At 41.7% G+C, this 20,939-nt stretch overlaps 1 protein-coding gene across 1 annotated transcript; it reads right to left on the bottom strand.

The window, feature by feature from the left end:
* Positions 1-10,035: 10,035 nt before the first annotated feature.
* RGS18 (regulator of G protein signaling 18) lies at positions 10,036-20,729 on the bottom strand. The gene is made up of 5 exons (XM_063134926.1): positions 20,402-20,729; positions 19,485-19,583; positions 16,489-16,550; positions 13,240-13,406; positions 10,036-10,707 (listed from the first exon to the last, which is right to left on the bottom strand). Exons 1-5 carry the CDS (start codon positions 20,515-20,517, stop codon positions 10,450-10,452), a joined length of 702 nt encoding a protein of 233 aa, XP_062990996.1. The 5' UTR covers positions 20,518-20,729; the 3' UTR covers positions 10,036-10,449.
* Between the last annotated feature and the right edge of the window lie 210 nt (positions 20,730-20,939).

The raw sequence follows: 20,939 nt of genomic DNA, 5'->3' as shown, positions 1-20,939 counted from the left end.
TTTACCTGAATAGTTTTAGACATGCATGGGTTAGGTTCAGATGTTGTGAAACTTAAGTGTATATCAGCAGTTTTTCAGTGTAAAATATCAGCAGTTTTTCAGTGTAAAATCTCTGGGAATTGCTAATGTAAGAGGTTATCAATATGTCAGGAAAACAAGGAACTAAACTTGATTTCCATATGTACTATATAAATAATGCAAACTTGTTGGGAAATAGCTTAAATAATATATGTCTCAACAGCATAAGCTTACACACTTTAATATTTAGCATGGATCTATATGGTTGTCCCCATATGGGCTGAGAGGATTTTGATGAGAACCTTGATCATTCAAAGTGGAAGCCCATTTATCCACCTCTATTTGTCTGGCTGTAAAGGTTCCTTCATTTAATTGTATGAAATTATCAGTGTTCAAGATGCTTTATGGAGTAACATAAACAAAAGCAAAGAAAAAGAAAATGTCAGCTCCCAGCCCCAAAGAGCTTACAGTCTACATTTCAGCACTGGGCTAGACAAGAAAGAGAAAGGAGGGATACAAAAAGGTAACATGGGGTGGGAACAACTGCGTAATATTTGCATATGCAAGTTGATCTGTCTAGGTGCAAATTTAGAAATGATTACTATAATTTAAATAGAAAAACAATACATAATACCATAGTGGAAAAGACTGACTAGGGTGTGTGTGTGTGTGTCTATATGCTCTGTTAACCCCATAGTGGCTGTGCAGTGGCGCTGTATTGTTTAAATGACGCAGCCGCCAACTCACAGCCACATCAGGATTCACCCCCCTCGAAACGGTGCGTTTTCAAACTCTTGATTCACTGTGAATTTTACCTTTGCTCTAGGTCACTGCGTTGTTTCCCAGCTTCAGTTCAGGTTATTCAGTGGGGGGAGGTTGGGTAAGGATGGGAATGCTGGGCAGGGGGCAGGATGTGTGTTGTACAATGGAATGGCCGCTGGCGCTGTGGTTTTTCGGGCTGGATAACCCTCCCTCCCTTCTGCCCCATCTAGCTTTGTCATCTGCTGTTAAAGTGTTAAATGTTGATGGGCAAAAAAAAAAAAAAAAGACCCTGGTTGATCTGACATTCATGGTGCTTTGACATTGATCCAGAAATGGATTGGACACCTCCCCCCATAAGCCAATTAGCACTGTTCTTTCATTGCTGCTCTGGCCAATCCATTCAATTGTTAGGTCAGCCACATTTACATCAGCCAGGACTTCCATGCAGCTTTTGGAAGTTAGGCTGGGGCCATCCAGGCAAGGGCATGGCTGAAGTGGGTGTCCAGCTATCCTCTGTGCTTACTTCACAGACTGTTGCAGCTGGGATGGTTGTTGAGGGAACAGTGTCATAATTAGGGGTGTGCACGGACCCCCCACTCCACTTCACTTTAAGATCTGCCATTTTTGGATCGGCCCGCTCCGCCCCGCCCCCACTCCACCTGTGCCCACTCCACTCCGCTCGGAGCTCCGGATCCGGATCAGAGCTCCGGTCGCCCCCCAGAAAGGGGGGTTACCGGGCCCTGCCACCATCGCCGCCCATGCAGCGACAGCGGCAGAGCCCGGTAAGGAGGAGGGGGGCCTTACCTGCCTCCGTCCGCGGTCCGTCGCCGTCTCCAATTGAGCCCGCGGTTCCACCAGGAAGTCTGGGCCGCAAGTGCGGCCCAGACTTCCTGCTGGAACCACAGGCTCTATTGGAGACGCTGACGGACTGTGGACGGAGGCAGGTAAGGGAGAGGAGGGCGGGGGGGTTACCGGGCCCTGCTGCTGTCGCCGCATGGGCGACAGTGACAGCGGCAGGGCCCGGTAAACCCCACTTACCTTTCCGGCGGAGCTCCGGATCGAGGCGAAGGATCCGCCTTCACCTCGATCCTCTTCGCCACGCTCTGCCGGCCCCCCAATCCTCTTCGCCTCCGCCTTAAGGGCAGGCGAAGCCCCCCGCTCCGCTACTGCTTCTCCGGTCCGATTAGAAGCGGAGCACATCCCTAGTCATAATACAATTATAGAGCTGGAGTGGGGGAACTAGACTCCAAGGCTGGTGTCAAGGGCATGGTCAGGCACCAGCTGACAGCCCACATCCCAGCAGAGTCTCACTGAGAAGAGCCCACTGGACTTGCTTCTCTTCTTCATCATTGCATCCTGTTTCTTCAGCTGCCTCATGCTCTGGCCTCAACAATGACGGTGGTGGTAAGGAGGAGCAGTTGATACCACTGTCTACTTGCCCACTGTCTCTCTGCTTGTCAATCAAGCAAACTGTAGCAACCATGAGGATGAGAAGCAGTAGCAGCTGATGACAATGACAACACGAAGATAGAGTCACTGATGGAGAGGGCCCATTGAAGGTGTGTTGTCCAAGGACCCTCACAAACCTGTCACCAGCACTGCTAGACACATTGCTGGTTTTGGTTACAGCACTGTAATATATAGTTTGAATCAAGGAGTTATGGTCTCGTGGGCACAGAATGCCCAGTGCATTGCAAAACCTGAAGAATATGAAACCAGCCTAGCTTCTCAATTGATATTTCTTCTTCTTTCGTCTTTCTTTTTTCTTTTTGACGTAAAGGTACAGTAAGTCTTCTTGGCACTGCAACCTACTTATAGGCTTTACAGATAATATACACAAATTAACACCCTCATGAATGGCTTCTTTTCACTTGGATTGATTTTTTTTAAGAGTGGGAGAGAGAGAGAGATCCAATTTTTATCCAGTGCCATTGATTATACCAGTCATACTTATTATTAAATTCAGCTGCTGTTTAAATTATTGAATGAAACCCATGTTTAATATTTTAGGAATTCCCTTGCAGTACAAGATATCCCTACCAGACACCCTGCAGCAAAAAGCTTTAGTAATTGACACATGCTGACTCTGGGACTGGAAGCATGACTTGAATGGTAAATATTTAAAGAGAGGAAACTCCCCTCCTTCTGCTGCCAGTTCTCCATAGACATCATATTCAGCAAACAGCTTAATTTGAAAACGAGAATGGCAGGGTTCCTGTGGTCTCAGTGTTTGAGTAATTCCCTCTCTCAGTTTCATCATTTTTACTTTATTTTCAAATGCCTCAGCATATATCACCAAGCCCATGATAAAAAAAAAATAGACCATCTTCTTGATTCCCTTACACTGAATGAATGGAAAGTCATCTATCTCAATACTGCAACATAGAAAGAGATATTATTAACACTCATTGAAGAGTTGGTTAAAAAAACACTAGGAAAAAAAGGAAACAATAATATAATAGCTTGGTGCAGGTATGTTTCTAGGATGTATCAGCTGGTGGAAATCAAAAGTAACAAGTATATGTTTCTTTAAAAGGGAATAAAGTTCTTCATAGAGAAATAGATTATGAGATGTGGTGATATATATATGGGACTAAGAGATTATTTTTATATATATAATAATCTTCTACAAGTGTCATCTGACTATGGTGTGTGGTTAGTATTTAACTTGCTGTAGGTTTTTTTAAAAAATAGATTTTTCACTGCCTTCCATTGTTGACATTGTAATAATTCCAGAGAAAATACTACTACTACTACTAATATATTATCTGCCTCTCCCTCTGGATCGAGGTGGGGAACAACATTGAATACAAAAATACTATAAAATACATAAATGATTAAAAACATATAAAACTTTGTTGTTGTTTATTCGTTCAGTCGTTTCCGACTCTTCGTGACTTCATGGACCAGCCCACGCCAGAGCTTTCTGTCGGCTGTTGCCACCCCTAGCTCCCCCAAGGTCAAGTCTGTCACTTCTAGAATATCATCCATCCATCTTGCCCTTGGTCGGCCCCTCTTCCTTTTGCCTTCCACTTTCCCTAGCATCAGCCTCTTCTCCAGGGTATCCTGTCTTCTGATTATGTGGCCAAAGTACTTCAGTTTTGCCTTTAATACAATTCCCTCAAGTGAACAGTCTGGCTTTATTTCCTGGAGTGTGGACTGGTTTGATCTTCTTGCGGTCCAAGGCACTCTCAGAATTTTCCTCCAACACCACAGTTCAAAAGCATCTTTCTTCCTTCGCTCAGCTTTCCTTATGGTCCAGCTCTAACAGTCAGACGTTTTAAAATTTGACTGGGTAGGCCTGCCGGAAGAGATCAGTCTTTATGGATTTGTTAAATTTGGGAAGACTGTTAAGTTGGCGAATCTCTCCTGGCAGGCCATTCCGCAGTCTGGGGGCGGTAGAAGAAAAGGTCCTCTGGGTAACAGTTGTCAGCCTAGTTGTGGCTGACTGGAGTAAACTCTTCCCGGACGACCTTGAGTGTACAGGGTGGATTGTAAGGGAGAAGGCGACCTGGCAGGTAACCATGGACCCAAATCATTTGCACATATGGTTTTCATGCCCACACGTTAAGAATTTTGGAATCAAATATGAGCAAAAATACAATATATAGTTAGTGTTACAACAATACCATTGGGCCCAGTCATTGTTGTATGATGATGTTTGGAAGGGCTGCTATTGTTGATGGTAGCAAGAAACCCTATTTGCACAGAATTGGGAAAAGATGGAAATTCCATTGATTTTGTTTAGGAATGTCTGTTGCCAGGAAATGCAGCACTTTCGGGGTTTGCTGGAGTTCCGTGGTGTGCTTGACCTGTCTTGCATTTGCAAGCCGAGCTATGGGGTTTACCTGAACTCCGGGGACTTTTTGTATATATTTTTTGTAAGTCATCCAAAATTTGTGCAAATTACAGCCATTATTTGCACAAATTAAATTGTAAATCCGCTAGTTGGCCTGACTCACCCAAGTTTACAGGGCCGAGCCGATGAAAACTCATCCAGCTCTATCCCCCAACTGGATTCTTCTGAGATCTCTGATTCTGTTCTGGGAACTGAAATGCTGTTTTGCTTTTAGTTAAAGCTAACATATCTACTGAGAATTAGAGAAGGCAGATTTAATTTTGGGGGAATATGGGTAGCATTTTTTTCTATACTGGAGAAAAAAATAATTAAAATAAATTTTAATTATAAATTAATAAATTAATTTATTAATTTAAATTAATAAATTAATTTTAACAGCTAATTAAATAAAATTTAATAGCTGGGTTGATTTTATGGTGGAGTTATAATATAATGCTACAGTCACATTAGGAAGGAAGGAAGGAAGGAAGGAAGCAGAGATTGGGAAAGAGGATCAGTTGGTGATTCAGTGTCAAGCATGTGCAAATTACTCATTTGCAGTAACCAGGAGTGAAGAGCATGAGGTGGGTTTGGAAACTGACAAGTTGTTTTACAAGTTGGTTTAATAGGCTAAACAAAGGAATTGGAGCAGATGAATCTGATATGGATTTATGACATGATGGGAATAATATACCGCTGTGGGTCTATGTAGTGGACACAGGCAGACTTGCGATCATACACAGTTGCGCGAAAGCTGGAATAAAAGTAATTATGACAGTATTTGTGCATATTTCAAGACCCACCCCAAAAATAAATAAATTAAAAATTGTGCAAATTGCACAAATGGTGGAAGCTGGGGTGGAGGGAAGCACAAATTGCTGCCATTAAACACACACACACACACACACATACACACACAGAGAGAACTTTATCACACCAGCGTTATACTGTGCAATCACTGCGAATTGCATGCAAAGGACTCAGAAGTTTTCCACCTTATAATCTGCTTTGATTGTGACGTACTCCCATGCATCCTGCCTTAATTGTGCAATAAAGCAAAAAGATTAGCCGTATTTAGCCCCTACATTTTGAGCGTATCTTCCGAGCCACCACTGGGGTACAGGAGCAGGATTTTAAAGAAATGCTTACATCTGTATAAGCTTTAAAGATAAAGACACCAAAACTGGCACATTAATAGATATTAGGGAGAGCTTTAAGCATGCCAAATTTGAATTGAATTGGGTCATCCGTTGATTTTTAATGATTTTTTATATTTCCCCCCTTAAACTCACTTCCTGGTATGCAAAGGATCACTGTCGCCCAGTAGCAAAATCAACAACAACAACAAGGGTGAAAGCTTAGCACTAAGGGGATAATCCGAGGGAAGCAGGTACGTGGGATGAAGCTCACACACACACACACACCACCAAATATCTGAATACTGGCTCAACTCACTAAAGAGCAAGTTGGGGAAAGCTTCCTGGAACAACAACGTTTTCAGGAGGCGACAGAAGCAATGCAACATTGCCTTCTGCCTGACCTCCAAAGGCAGGGAATTCCATAGGAAGGGAATGGGAGCTGTAGTCCAGATGTACCAGGACTACATGTGCCCGGATTCTATTTTAAACCTACTTGGTTTGTCAATGGTGGCATTGTTTTTCCTTTTAAAAAACCTGCTTGCAGTCGCTTGTAGCATGTGTGGATTTTTGATGCAGCCGGAACGTGTGTCCACTCTTACTCTTGAGTAACCCAGTCCTTCATACTTCAAAGTATGCATTTATAAGATGGATTTCTGTGTGGCTCTGAGAATATCATCCTCATTTTGTTTGGCTGTATGGATTCTCTCCCAAGGTGTATAATCTTTATAATTTTAAAGTGGTGGATTTTGCAGGCTGTGCAATGGCTTGCTGCCAGTGGAACATCAAAGGATTTTTTCTGGTGTAGATCCATAGCTCAGCCCTTTACATGTCATGACCCATTGGCCCTACCTCTACTGACCCATCCTCTACCTGAGCCTCAGATATTTTAGGAACCTAGCACCACCCCTGGAAGGAAGGAAGGATATATAGTTTGTTTTATGTAGTTTGTTTACTGAGTATGTATCTATTTCCGAATTTCATGGGATAGTGCCTGCAATCATGTAGCCAAGGCAGAAGTATCTGTGTACAAGAGGGAGGTATGGTCTGATTCTGGAGAATCCCAAAGATTGCAGACGTACAAACAATCTTTGAAGGGGGACTCTAAAAGGGGGAGAAGACTCCAAAACAACCACATAAGGAGTCAATAGAATGTGGAGGAACTGAGGTGGGGGGGGGATCATCTGACAATTGAGTGGGAGGGGGATTGTAATAAAGTGGCTAAAAGAGAAGAGGAGACACAGTTGAGAGAGGGTACAACCTGCCCCTTGTCACGGATACTGGTGACAACCTGGGACAAGAGGAAGTCCTAGCTTCTACCTCAGTTACAGATGCAAATACACCTCCTTACTTCCCACCATACAAGGGAATGGCTAGCATTCATTCTCATGAAGAGAGAGAAAAAAATCATTGGATTTGGAGCCATTTTGCACATAAAGACAGATGCTTAAAGAGAGGGGATGGATGTTTAAAGAGGGGGGGGGTCTTGTTATGCCCATCCTAATTCTGTGAACTGCCCAGAAATCTTCAGTAACTGGGTAGTATAGAAATGAAATGAAATCAATCAATTTTCTGGGCGCAGCACTTACCCAAGTTTGATTTACTTTAGAAGGAAGTAACTGGGGGATTACTGGGATTTTGCAAAATTAGAGTTTATTAATAGGTTGAACACAGGGGGAGGCACAGCTTAAACACACCAACAGACAGTTTACTGCTCCTACACCTGGTGTAGAGGGAGACAGCTGGCATCCCAGTTGATCTAAGAAAAGGATGTGTGTAGCCAGATCTGGCCAGCAAATAATAATAATAATAATAATAATAATAATAATAATAATAATAATAATAATAATAATAATAATAATTTTTATTTCTTACCCTGATTGAGGCAGGGAACAACAGTAAATATAAAATTAAAACATAATATATGTTGTTAAAACATCCTAAAATCATTTAAAAACTTTACCAGCTTTAAGCAGTCTTTCTGGCTCATTAACGGACTCCTGTCCAACTGTCCAGTCTTAAAACAGTATCCTGATAAAATGTGTGCCAATAATGCAAAAGGGGATGGGGAATATTGTATCTCTGTGACTGCACCGTCTCAAACAGGTTTACTTGGTTGTCAGGCTAACTGTGTCCAATGGGGCTTGGATCCAAGCATATGTGCATAGGATTGCAGCCATATTCTATCCTGGTCACATGTGGCATGCAAAGGAAGTTAGCATATAAATCCAGCACAAGCAATATGGAAAAGATGAGCTATCTCTCCTGCTTTAAAATGGAAATGTTGAGAATGAGTAGTTTTGCATATAGCACATCTCAAAAAGAGAGGGTGCATCACTTTATAATAAGCAAGTGAGGGTCAACTGGTAGCTCATTGGCTGAGTTAGTACATCCATCTATCTATCTATCTATCTATCTATCTATCTATCATCGATAAATCAATTGAATTTATATCCTGCCTTTCCACTACAAAATAATGCTAAAGGTGTCCAACAACAATGAAATTTAAGATAAAATATAAAATTATAACTAAAACTTAGAAGGAAATCCATTAAAAACACATTAATAAAAAGAAATAGCCTATGTCAGCAAGCCAGTCAGTGTAGAAGTCAAAAGCCTATCTGAATAAAATATAGCTTCTTCCCAATGGAAGGACAACCGAGATAGAGTTTGCCTGGCCTCCCTTGGCAGGGAGTTCCAATGCCTGGGAGCAGCCACCAAGGAGGCCTTCTATCACATTTCCACCCAATGTGCCACTGATAGTGTTGGGACAGAGAAAGGGGCCTCTCCTAAGAATTGTAAAATCCAGACAGGCACATATGGGGGGGAAACAGTCTTTCAAATAACCTGGCCCCAACTTGTAGAGGGCTTTATCAGTCATGACCAGCAGTTCAAATCTAACAAGGGCTTCTCACACTCTGTATAACTGACCCACAACAATAGTCTGGCCACACCATTCTGGACCAGCTGAAGTTTCTGCACATTTTTCAAAGGCAGCTCCAAGTAGAGCATGCTACAGTAGTTCAAATGGTATGTAACTAAGACATGCGTCACCATGGCTAGATCCAATGTCTCCAGGAATGGGCAGTTGGTGCACTAGGCTCACACACCTGACCACTGCTGAAACTTGGGCATTCAGGGTCAAGGCTGAATCAAGGGATAAACCCAGGCTGCAAACCTAAACCTTTAAGGGGAGTATAAGCATATCCAATACAGATTCCATAATCTGTCTTTCAGATGACCAACAGCACCTCTGTCTGGATTAAGCTTCAATTTATTTGTCCCCATCCATTCCATTAGTGATATCAGACACAGATTTAACACTTGAATAGCGCTATCTGATTTAGATGAAAAGCAGAGATAGAGATCACTGTCATCAGCATACTGGAAAATCCAGTAGGAATATCCCCACGAACTGTCAGAAAACCATCTAGAATTATCAACTTTCTGGGCGGGACCATCTTAATTGGTCTGCCAACCCTGCAGAGGTGTTGAGTTCCAAATTCTCACTAGGTAGTGATCTATCCATGATGATGAAACCAAAATAAAAAATAAAAAAAATCTTCCACGACCAGATAGCCACCATCCCACCCAACACAGAAAAACAGTTCCAAGGTGTGCCCTGCTGAATAAATGGGGCATGGCATGGGGCAGATCCAGGGTTGCCACAGAGGTCATGGAATCCCAAACTCCTCCCAACAGGGTAGCTTCAGCATGTATGTTGTTTTCCCATTTGGCAAACTCACATTTATCAGCAATACCTTCAAGCCCAGGGTGACTGTCATTGAGGCATGCAGAATTTGTGGGAGATACCCACTTACTGCATTCCCTTCCTCTGGAATGACCTGTCAGCTTTCCCCCTCCCATGATATTCTGCCTCATTTATATTTCTGCTCCCTGCTTCATTCCATTTCTTAAAAAAATAAATAAATCTCTCCTGCAAGCAACAGGCAATAGCCCCACAGCTCTGCCAGCTGATAAAGATATAAAATACAGGCAGTTTTTTTTTTTAAAGAACTCCATAAATAATCAAAGAGCATGAGTTCTCTCTTTGCTTCTCCCCTTTTCACCCTCAAAGGGGTTGATTTCCTTTGTGGTGACTGGCAGCATTCCTTTTATGGCCCAGTTCTAGGAAGCTGATGCAAACTGGTGTAATCTAGCAGGAAGTTGCTGGTGAAAAGTTTGCAGGTAAAAAGTGCTGGGGAAAAGTGTGCAGATAAGCCTGGGTCATTCAAAGGGGCAGAAGTCTCTCTGGAGAAGCAGGCAGATAGCAAAGTGCACTCACAATCTACCTGGGGTTTTATTTGGTTCCCTACAAAAATGTTTTCATGTTGTACAAAATAAAGATTCACTACGTTAATGTTACACCTCTTATTTGGACTTTGAATGTGATAAGCAACTATATGCATTGTATTTAAAACATTTTACCTGAGTGCTTGTGATCCATGAGGCCTTTACTGCTAAATGATGCCTCCAGCTTTATTAGGTACCTAACCTCTCATGGACCAGAGAAGAACGGGGGTGGGGGGAGGTGTTGGCCATCTATGCAAGGAGTGAAACTAAAGGCTTCTAGATTGGATCATCAACATGTGAAACTGGTCACAGTTCCGTGGAAGTCACTTGATGTGATGATGCCCCTCAACAGGTATGAAGGTGTTCCCAAACTGGTTGATTCAAACATAAAAGTTTAATATTTTACAGCCAGATGGCAAAATCTGGCTGGGCATCTTTGAATTCATTGAAGGTAAAAGAGCGTGATCTCCTTCGGAGAGCAGAGCAGCCATGAGGTCTGCCATGGACCAAGTCGATGTAAAGGTTGGACTTCAGGAAGCGTGGGTAACAGTCTTGCTCCATTAGGGCATAGATTTTGGTCTGTGCAGCATCAAAGGTGTTGAGTGTTGGGTGACTCATGCATTGGCTGGTGCAGACTTTGGTGTTAAAGTCAAGGTTGACCTAGAGAAAAAAATGAGGAAAAAAGACCCTCATATCATAAAATAAATAAATTTGATGATGTTTCTGAGGCTTCCATGCGCGTGGCTTACAGTACAAATACTCACATCATGCAGTCAAACAAATTGTGAAAAAAGAAATTTCTCTTTTTCTTTTCTTTCTTTTTTTCTTTTGGCCCTGCACTAGAGTTTCTGCACATGCCCAATGACATTTTTTATTTTAAAAATGGCATGGTTGAATCTTTGGAGGATGGGCTGCATGCAGTCTTGTGAAATGAGGGTCTAGTACACTCAGGTTCTAGATCCTTTTCAGAGTCATTTGGTGACTGGGGAAACCTCTCCACTTAAGGTATTTCACAAGGTTTCTGTGAGTTTAAAAAGAGTTAGGGGGCATGTGGTAATGTGATCTCAGCCTTTAGGATAGTATGCAGGAAAAGGGAAAGATACCATTAAAATTGTGTCACTGGATTTTATGGGATTTCCCCTATACTCTGTGGGTGCATTCATCAGATCTGAGCCATTGCTTTTGTCCAATCTTTAAAAAATGTGCTGAGTAATGTCATAAACGGACAGATGGATGGATAAATGAATGAATAATTCTACTCTCCCATAGTAGGTCATATTATTAAAAGGATAGCCATTTCGCTGCATAGAGATCACCAATGGCTGGGGAACAGTCAACTCTCAGGCCTGATTTCTATGAGATTTTGGAACAAGGAGAATGGTGACTGCTGGAAAATTCTGAGGCTCTCAGCAGTGAATGCTGAAGGAGTCATGTGACCTATCACCGGCATGTGTGGATAGGCTTTAAATTAACCACCACAAACAACTGCAGTGCACCAATCCCCCAGTCTCTGACCAGGGCAGGATCTACACTGCTGCTTTAAAACTGTTTATAACAGTTGGGGCCCAGGACACATTGCATATACAGTTTTCAAACCGTTTTCAACTTGTCATATCCTGCTTGGTGTAGATCTCAGGGCTGCTAGGAGGGTTTACCTCCAGTGTGAATTTATTCCCAAATGTAGCAATTTATTCTGTTTAAGCCACTTCAGTTGCTTTGCCTGGGAAGTGGCACAGAAATACATTTTCTTTGTAAGGATCATATGTTATGCATGTGTGTGTGAGAGAGTTGTTTATATATTGGACACCTGACACTATTCCAATAGCAGGTAATTATTTGACACTTTCCACACCAGTGATAAAGAGGACCTCTTTCAGCTTGAGGGCCAAATTCAATTTTGGAGAAGCTCTTGGGGGTTCCAGTGGTGGGTGGGGCCTAAGGTAGGGCCAAAAATACGCCTTAGGAGAGGAAGTTCAACTCTTTAGAACGGAGGGATGTGCACAAGAGGCAGGAAGCCTAGTGGTTTGGGGGAAAGGAGGCAGGACCAAGGGAAGGAAGCATGGCTGTCTGATGAACCCAGGAGCTCTGGATTGTGATGCCAATAGGACTGGATTTGGGTCCTGGGCCTGGCAAGTTTAAGAAAGCCATAAAGACTAATCTCTTCCACCAGGCCTACCCAGATGGTTTTTTAACATGCCCAATTGTTATTTTAATATTGTATAAGTTTTATATGTTTTTAACCAGTTTTTTGCATTTTATTGTGATTTTGTATTTAATGTTGTTCCCCACCTCCATCTAGAGGGAGAGGCAGGTAAGAAATAAATATTCTATTCTATTCTATTCTATTCTGGGTCTGAAGTCCCCCACTCTTGAATTGAGTTTGAAAGGAAACATGTGTTAGACTGTTTCTGAAAGATGAATAGGCATGTGTTTTGGTGAGTCTTTAGGGGAAGCAATTTTTTAAAACAACGACAACAGCACCTCTTTGCATGATGTGATAGTGCATAAGGACTTCCTAGTGGAACATATGGGTTGAGGTGGTCTCCTTGAAATGCTAAGATATCCAAATGTACACATACCCAGCTTGACATAACGATAGGCATTTTGTTTCTAAAATGTACAGGAGAACCGAGACTAATATATCAACTGTGTGTGTGCCTTTGTTTACACGTGATATATCACTAGTATGCCATCCTTAATGCTGCCTTTTGGAACAAATCGTAATCAATCTTTTTTAGTTGCTTAAAGTATTATGATCATTACTCCGAAGGTGTGTTTAAATTGGTGATTTGTTTTATTCCTTTGGCTTATTAGCTGAAATCTTTCCAATGGAATAGTAGTAGTAATTTTACCTGTAATTATTGGTTTAAGCAGACTGATGAAGTGTAATTCTAGCATGCTAGCATCAAATATAGGCAGATACAGTTCTTGGTCCGAGAAACATTATTTCTACTCACCATTGATGCCATTGCGGTAGCATGTGCTATGTAATTTTCCTGAAATGTTTGTATGTCTTGAAATAGTGGGCACAATCCTGACAAGTCTAAGCTGCCTGCAGCACAATGTTGTGATGTTTAAGCAGAAGTATGTCTCAAGTGTTCAATGGGGCTCATTCTCTAGCAAGTTAGACGGCATTTCTATGCACATGTTTATCAAAGATAGATTGTGCCAATAGGACCATTTTCACTATACCTCATTTGGAGCCTCTTTTTGAATGAACATCTCATAAATTGTCTTTGCTTTCTGTGGAAGCTGAGAAGTGTCTTTGCTTTTCTTATAATCTTCACATGCCATCCAAAACTCAATGTTCTCTTCACTAAACTCACTTCTTAAGAACCTTGTGAATGCATCTAAGCCAGCTACAAAAGTAAAAAAAATCAACATTGTCAAATACATCAGAACAAAACTTACTAGACAATAATGCACATTGACATTTTCCCAGTCACAATTTTAATGCAGAGTCATCTATTTTCAGATTTGCTTTCAGTAACATCAAATTACTTAAGTTCTTTATATGCTTTTTAAGTTCACTTTAGGAGCAACAGTTTCAGTTTACATGGGTTAAGCGACCCGATAAAGCATATGATGAAACTTTCAGAAGTGGCTCTTCATTTTGAAAAAGCTATCCTGGCTGGGGCAGGAGGGGTGGGGCGGCTGTTGGATAAAATTACAGCTTTCTTTAATGAAAATAGTGCTCAGTATCTTTTCCAACATGTGCTCTGTTTGGGCTAGAGATGAATGTATCAGTCTATTTCTGGACCATATCACTTTCACATTCCTAAGTCAGTTCCATCCTATTTCTGGATGAATCTGCACTTAAAAAAAATACGCATGAAAATTCATATTTAAATCCATGCTTATAATTATATATTTTTGTAACAAAATGCACAATTCTGAACATTTTTTCTCTCCAGAAGTGTGAATTTCTAATTTTTAAAATATGCATTTCGGTATGTTTTTGAATCAAGAACTGCACTGCAAAATTCAGAATAGTCTGAAATTGAAATATTGAGAACTTAGTGATAAAAACTTTCTCAATCACTTGGTCCATCGTCTCCATTATGGTGAAATGCAGCAAAGGCTGGTGGCTCCAACTTTGGTGGAGCTATGGATCCATTCTGGGTTTCAGGCAGAACCAGCCAGAACTCTAAAGGAGATGTCTAAGGTGTTAACCCATATCCTGAAAGTTGATATACCCAAAATAGGTATCCCCAGTTATATATGCACAACAGTGGGACCTTTTCATTTTCCCAGTATTTCAACAGTTTATGGTTTTAGATTTTAACTTTGTGGTTTTAAATCTGCATTAATATCTGCACTGCTGCTCAGTTTTATCCTGGTTGTGCCTTTATATTGTACTTTTATACTGTGTTTTTATACTGTTGTTTGTTTTATACTTCGAATTCATGGTTTTAATTTTTGTGAACCACCCGGAGAGATTCAGCTATTGGGTGGTAGAGAAATGCAATAAATAAATAAATATTAGCTGATTGATCTATCAAATAAAGCATCATTAGTTAATATGCTAATCAAACTGATTTACAGCCCTACTTTTAAAAGTTAGGTTTCGTAGCGTGACCATATGAAAAGGAGGACAGGGCTCCTGTACCTTTAACAATTGCACAGAAAAGGGAATTCCAGCAGGTGTCATTTGTATGCATACAGCTCCTGGTGGCATTGTCTCTCCATCACAACCGTTAAAGCTGCAGGAGCCCTGCCCTATTTTGTATCTAGTCAAGAGGGCAGGGATCCTGCAGCTTTAACTGTTGTCATGAAGAGACAATGTCACCATGTGCTGCTTGCCTACAAATGACACCTGCTGGAATTCCCTTTTTTGTGCAAATGTTAAAGCTACGGGAGCCCTGCCCTCCTTTCCATATGTAGGGTGACCATATGAAAAGGAGGACAGGGCTCCTGCATCTTTTAACAGGTGTATTGAAAAGGGGATTTCAGCAGGTGTCATTTGTATATATGGATAACCTGGTGAAATTCCCTCTTCATTACAACAGTTAAAGCTGCAGGTGCCCTGCCCTCTTTTAAATCTGGTCACAGTATAGCTCTTGCAGCTTTAACTGTTGTGATGAAGAGGGAATTTCACCAGGTGCCACATGCATACAAATGACACCTGCTGAAATTCCCTTTTCTATGCAACTGTTAAAGATACAGGAGCCCTGTCCAATATTTCATATGGTCACCCTAGGTCTCATCAGGTTGATCAAATTGTGATGGCTCCAAGATTTGTGGGGGCTTCTGCCATGAAATTCTCATTATGCCCTTCTTTTCCCCCCTGCAATTGCCCACTTCTTTTCCATCTGTAAATCTCCCCCCCCACCTCCATTCCAAAGAAAGAGGGCAGAGAAATGGCCAGGTGGTGACAGATATTATCCTTTCTGCTCATTTCCATGGCTTGCTGGTGCTCTTCTGCTTGCCCAGACAGACAGAGTGCACTGCTCGTTGCCAGTAGGCCCTCTGCTGAGGTGTGCACCTCAATAGATGCCCAGCAATAAAGACCTCCTGGCACTGACCCTGGCTGCTCACCTCCCGATTTGAAGGCATGTATTGATCCATGTGCCAATTCAAAATCATCACACATAGTAGTGTGTTTGCATTGTAAAGACATTTAGAAAGCACTAAAAGTGGCTTCATCATCAGAAATGCTTGTGATTCATACGTTAAAGTATAATTACTGGGGCACCCATCAATTAGTGAGAATGATGAAAGCTGCGGCATGGCTGAACATTTAGAGCTTGGAATTTCAGGCATGCAAATAGTGAAGATGGAAAGGGAGAGGAGTGGTCTGTTGAATGTTGATGTCACAATGGCTCTTACATGTAGTGAGCCTTTTCCGTACTGCTATTCCTAAGGGTTTACAGCAGCCTTCCTCAACCTGAGGCGCTCCAGATGCGTTGGAGTGCATCTCCCAGAATGCCCCAGCCAGCTGGCTGGGGCATTCTGGGAGTTGTAGTCCAACACATCTGGAGCGCCCCAGGTTGAGGAAGGCTGGTTTACGGTCTTTTCAAGGTTCTCTCCCAGGTGAAAAGTCACAGGTTCCAATATATAACTGTTTACAATGCATTATAAAACTCATGCAATGTATGATTCACTTATTCCCCATAGTACATAAGACCTTCCCTTCATCTTTGAGCAATATGGCCCATTGAATCACTTTTCTCTGCTGGAGAAATTCAGTCATTTCTCAGTTTTCTCAGGTCCGTTTTCTGATCAAAATTCAAGACCACTTCCCACACAGCGATCCGTTTATCATTGGAAGTTGAACTTAATAGACTTCTTCACTTTACACACGGTTAGTCCATAACCACAGACGAATAATCATAACGAGATATTTCAGCATGAAAAAGTTTCGAGCCCACTTGCAGAAGTGAAAGAGAAGGCGTAGAACTTCAACGAAATATACTCCCAGGTGGAAACGCGTATACTAACCTTTCTGTGAAATTAGCATGTCAAAAGATTCACCCCACTTCTTTACAGTTTTGGGGGACACACTGTACCAGACAAAGAAGAAGAAGTCATTATGTGTTGTGTATATTTTTGAGGCTTTTCTTAACACATGCTATCTCCTATTGCTTTCAGTTTGTCATATTTAACAGGGTGTTGAATTAAATTACTTTACAAAAGAAAGCCCTTGAGCCTTCAAAAACAGCTGGTCTAATTTTGCTGGCATTTTTCTTATTGAATTATACAAAGAGTTTTCTCTCCTCCACCCCCTGCATGTATGCGCGCGCACACACACACACACACACACACACAGAGGATTGAAAGAAGGCATTGTTCCTTAGGTATTTTTGTTGTATCCCCTGGTCTTTCCAGGAAAATTAAACCATTCTGTATGGTAAAGATCATAAGACAAAGGGGTCAGCTGTCTTTTCTTTTGGAAATGGTGAAAACACAAAAGCATGGGAGCTGTAGTGAACTGCTTGCACCGAGCTGGGGTTTCAAACACAACATTCTCAAGACTTGGCGACCACAGGCTATTTTTAACAGCATACAGGAAGCTCTATGGTATACGGAAACAAAGATATGAAAGCAATGACACTCGAACGTGTACGGCCTGTTGTTTTGTATACAGCAAAAAAAATTTTTTTCAAATGCCATGCTGTCTTTGAAGCACTGTATTTTATTTGATTTTGGGTGAAAGGAAGGCACATTTATCAAATATATTGTGAATTGTGTTTATTGATCTCTGCTATTGTAGTTCATTGGAAGGTAAGCAGAAAATTCACAGTTGTTCTTCTAACTAAAAAGCTTGGGAAATAATCTTTTAGAATATTCACTTGATTGCATTTCAGACAGATATGAAACAATGATTATGATAAATTATTATACGGCACTTCACAGAGGAATGTTAGCAATGGACTGGTCACAGTCCTCAAGGAGCTTACAATATAAATTTGAATAGTTCAGGCAGGAGGAGACAACAGAGAGAGAATAGGGAGGGAAGCAGATAGAGAAGGGTGGGGGAGAACAGCTCATACAGAAAAGGAATGACAAACCAGGGGTGGTCCAGAGGTTTCTTAACGATCCAGACAACTAAAGTGATCAAAGGTCTGGATCGACTTTCTTATCAGGAAAAGGTGATAATATCTGGGACTGTTTATTATAGAAAAAGGTGGAGTCAGGAGATACATGATAGTGGTGTACAAAATTATGCATGGTGTGGACAAAGGGGATAGGGAGACATTTTTCTCCCTCTCTCATAATACTAGAACCCGGGGTCATTCTCATGAAGCTGATTGGTGGGAGATTCAGGACAGATCACACCTCATAAACTATGGAACTCACTGTCACAAGACATAGCGATGGCCACCCATTTGGATGGCTTTAAAAGGGGGTTGGGTAAATTCCTGGAGGTGAAGGCTATCAATGGCTACTAGACCTGATGGTTATGTGCTAACTCCAGTATCAGAGGCGGCAAGCCCGTATACACTAGTTGCTGGGGAACAGAGTACTGGACTAGATGGACCCATGGTCTGATCCAGTGTGGCCCTTCTTATGTTCTTATGTATGCACCCCTCCTCCTGTTCAGGCAAAATTCTTAAACCTCTAAGATAATTGCTTTTGATACTGAACCTATTGATATATTTGTCATAAATTCACATACACAAACACAAAAACCTGCCATAGTAAAAATCTTTATCTATACTTACCATATGAAAATGGGACTGAGCACCAAAGAAGGCTGACAATCTAAAAATACATTACCCACACAGAAAAAGAGATAGGCTGGGAAGAGGAAAAAATAAGTAAACTGTCAGCAGAGCTGATGCAATGGCTTTGCTTCCCCTCTCTTCTCCTGGGGGTGGGGGGAGCAAGTTCAATTGGTGCAGGCCCTCTCAAATGGAATTTGGTCCTCAGGTTGGAAGTCGTTGAAAACCCTTTCCTCACAAGAAATTCTCTGAGTGTTTGCCCATGAATATTGTTGGGCTTTCGAGTGGGCAGCCTTGAAACATTCCCATCTCTTCTTCATCACTTTGCTTTCAGGTTATTTGCTTATCAGCTGTTCCCCAATTGGCTGCTGCTTCAGCAACACTGTTTCCGTTTCTTTTCCTTCTTCCTGGCAACGGTGATGTTAGCACATAGCCAGTCAGGTTCGGTTATATGATGACATCACTGAGGGCATACAGATAGGTTTATGCTTTCTTCATCATATCGCCCTCTGTTCTCATGTATTAATATCTTCTCAGACCTTTGAGTCTCTCAAAATTGCAGGAAAGTACTTGGAGTGTGTGTGTGTGTGTGTGTGTGTGTGTGTGTGAGAGAGAGAGAGAGAGAGAGAGAGAGAGAGAGAGAGAGCTTTCTTGGCAGACCCATTTTGGCTTAGCTATATTCCATACATCAAAGTTACCTAGGCAAATTGAGGAATATCACACATGTATAGTTAGGTCAAAAATCCAACCACATGATGAGACGGTTTAGAAGGACACCCTCCTCCCCCTCAAAAAGAGGTCTGAATTGCTTGCAAGAAGTAATGTTGGAAAACTGCAGTAGTATTCTATTGCTTTTAGGGCAGGAGAGGCAACTTGTGAGTCTCCAGATGTTTTGGGCTATAACTCCCATGCCTTCTCACCATTGGCTATATTGGCTAGGGCTTTTGGAGCAAAACATCTGGGGGCACACACAAGTTGCCCACCCTTCCTTTAGGGCTTATTTAGAACTAAATAGCTCATTTATATATCTCCTTGTTTCCAAACTGTACAACCTATACATCTGTAAATAAACAAGACATTTTAAAAATACTGTTGGGCTCCAGTAATATTCTCACAGCAAAACTGACCACGTAAACTGATCCTATGGGGCTTCCTATTGCTAAGAAAGGTGGTTAATGCAAAACAATATATATGATACACATGCTGGAGAGTTTCTGAATTGGATATGGCCACATCTTGGGTGGTATTATTATTATTTTATACAGTGCTCACCTTGAAGCCTTGGTCAATTTCTCAAATTTGTCAAAATCGACATTTGGGTGCAGTTCTGGCTTCTGCAGAAGACTCAACCGGTTGCTCTTTTCTTGAGTCCTATGAGAGAATTTAAGCCACCACATAACACCGCTTCAAAAGCTTTCCAAAGACTTTTTTTGCCAGAGCATAATGTCTCTGAAAAGCTGGTCCTTTGCCTCTCACATGCGATTGCGCTAATGTTGATGTTATTTCTCCCACGTTTGCTATAGAGAATAATGAATTTCTCACTTACACCTTTGCATACATTTACATACCGAATCATCTGCAAAGGGTAAATGAAAGTCTTTTCGTTTCGACGCTCTTTCATGTTTAGTTTATAGGCCAGAGAGGGGAAAGAAGTTAATCTTTGTAAGCCCAAAGAGAGGGTCAAGGTTTTCCGGTGCTATTTTTAAATAAATAAATAAATGGAAAATGTGCTATGAATCCCAGCAGTTGAAATTACTTTCTGGACTCTAGAGATGTTAAAGTCCACCAAGAAGAGCCATGTCACTTCACTTCTCTTCTCTCTCTCTGTCTCTCTCCCACCTCTCTCTCCACCCCAGCCCCATGATGTCTTGGGAGAAGAAGGGTTATCCTCCTCATAGGTGCACCTGAGTGCAGGAGAGCAGTTCAGCAATAGGCCCAATGGGACATTTCACCCTCCGTCATTGGCTCTTCCTTGCCCAGTATTTGCAAGAAAAGGTCAAAGTACAGCTCCCTTGTATGTACCCAGCTTCCCTTCTCTCTCCCAGAGAGAGCCCCAGACCACGTTAGTGGTGCTGAGAACATGGGCGATGCATCCTGGCCAAAGTACTTCGTCTTTCTTCATATATTTTTTTTAAAAGACAAGTAAAAAAAGAACAAACCTTTGAAAACAACCCCCTTCCGCTTCTTACCTGCTTTTTGTTTCTGGCTTGCCCCCTTCTTTATTCATGGACTTCATGATCTTATAGAGGGATTTCACTTTTGAAGCAGCATTCAGCTGAGGAGATAAAAGCAGCGGGTTCTCCATTTCCCCCCTTTCTTGACAGGCTCCGTCTGAGTGCAGTTCTCTCTTCCCTTTCTTCAGCTGTGCATAACGCACCCTCGAGGTCTGGTTTCCTATATGCAGTTTCTCACTCAGTAGAAGCTCGATTCGGTATTGGTTAGGAAGAGGCTGAGTTTGTGAGAAGAAGGGTTTTTCCCATTGGCCCAGCTAAAGTGGCAAATGCGTTCAGTCTTTCAGAGAGGTCTTCTTTCAATTGTCGTTTCTTTTTAAGGCGAGATTAGTACTAGGCCAACATTTTGCAAGTCATAAAGATAAACATAGGCCTTCCCACAGATGTAGCTTGTGGTTAGACCATGTGGTTAGAACATGATCTTTTGTCAAACACAGGATGGCATTTGGTATAACATGTACTGGAAAGAAAACAAAACAGCAAGATGGAGTCACAG

Source organism: Elgaria multicarinata, chromosome 1 (genome assembly GCF_023053635.1).
Source record: "Elgaria multicarinata webbii isolate HBS135686 ecotype San Diego chromosome 1, rElgMul1.1.pri, whole genome shotgun sequence".
Taxonomy (NCBI): domain Eukaryota; kingdom Metazoa; phylum Chordata; class Lepidosauria; order Squamata; family Anguidae; genus Elgaria; species Elgaria multicarinata.
Note: the sequence above shows the minus strand (reverse complement) of the source record. Positions and strands in the feature narration are given on the sequence as shown.

What these genes read in the sequence shown, in the direction of transcription:
- RGS18 (XM_063134926.1), bottom strand. Translation starts at nt 20,517, where the DNA reads ATGGAGAACCCGCTGCTTTTATCTCCTCAGCTGAATGCTGCTTCAAAA. An exon ending in AAATTGACCAAGGCTTCAAG is followed by an intron (nt 16,551 to 19,484) that starts GTGAGCACTGTA and finishes TGTCTGGTACAG; the next exon opens with TGTGTCCCCCAAAACTGTAA. An exon ending in AAAAAGAGGCTCCAAATGAG is followed by an intron (nt 10,708 to 13,239) that starts GTATAGTGAAAA and finishes TTTTTTCTCTAG; the next exon opens with GTCAACCTTGACTTTAACAC.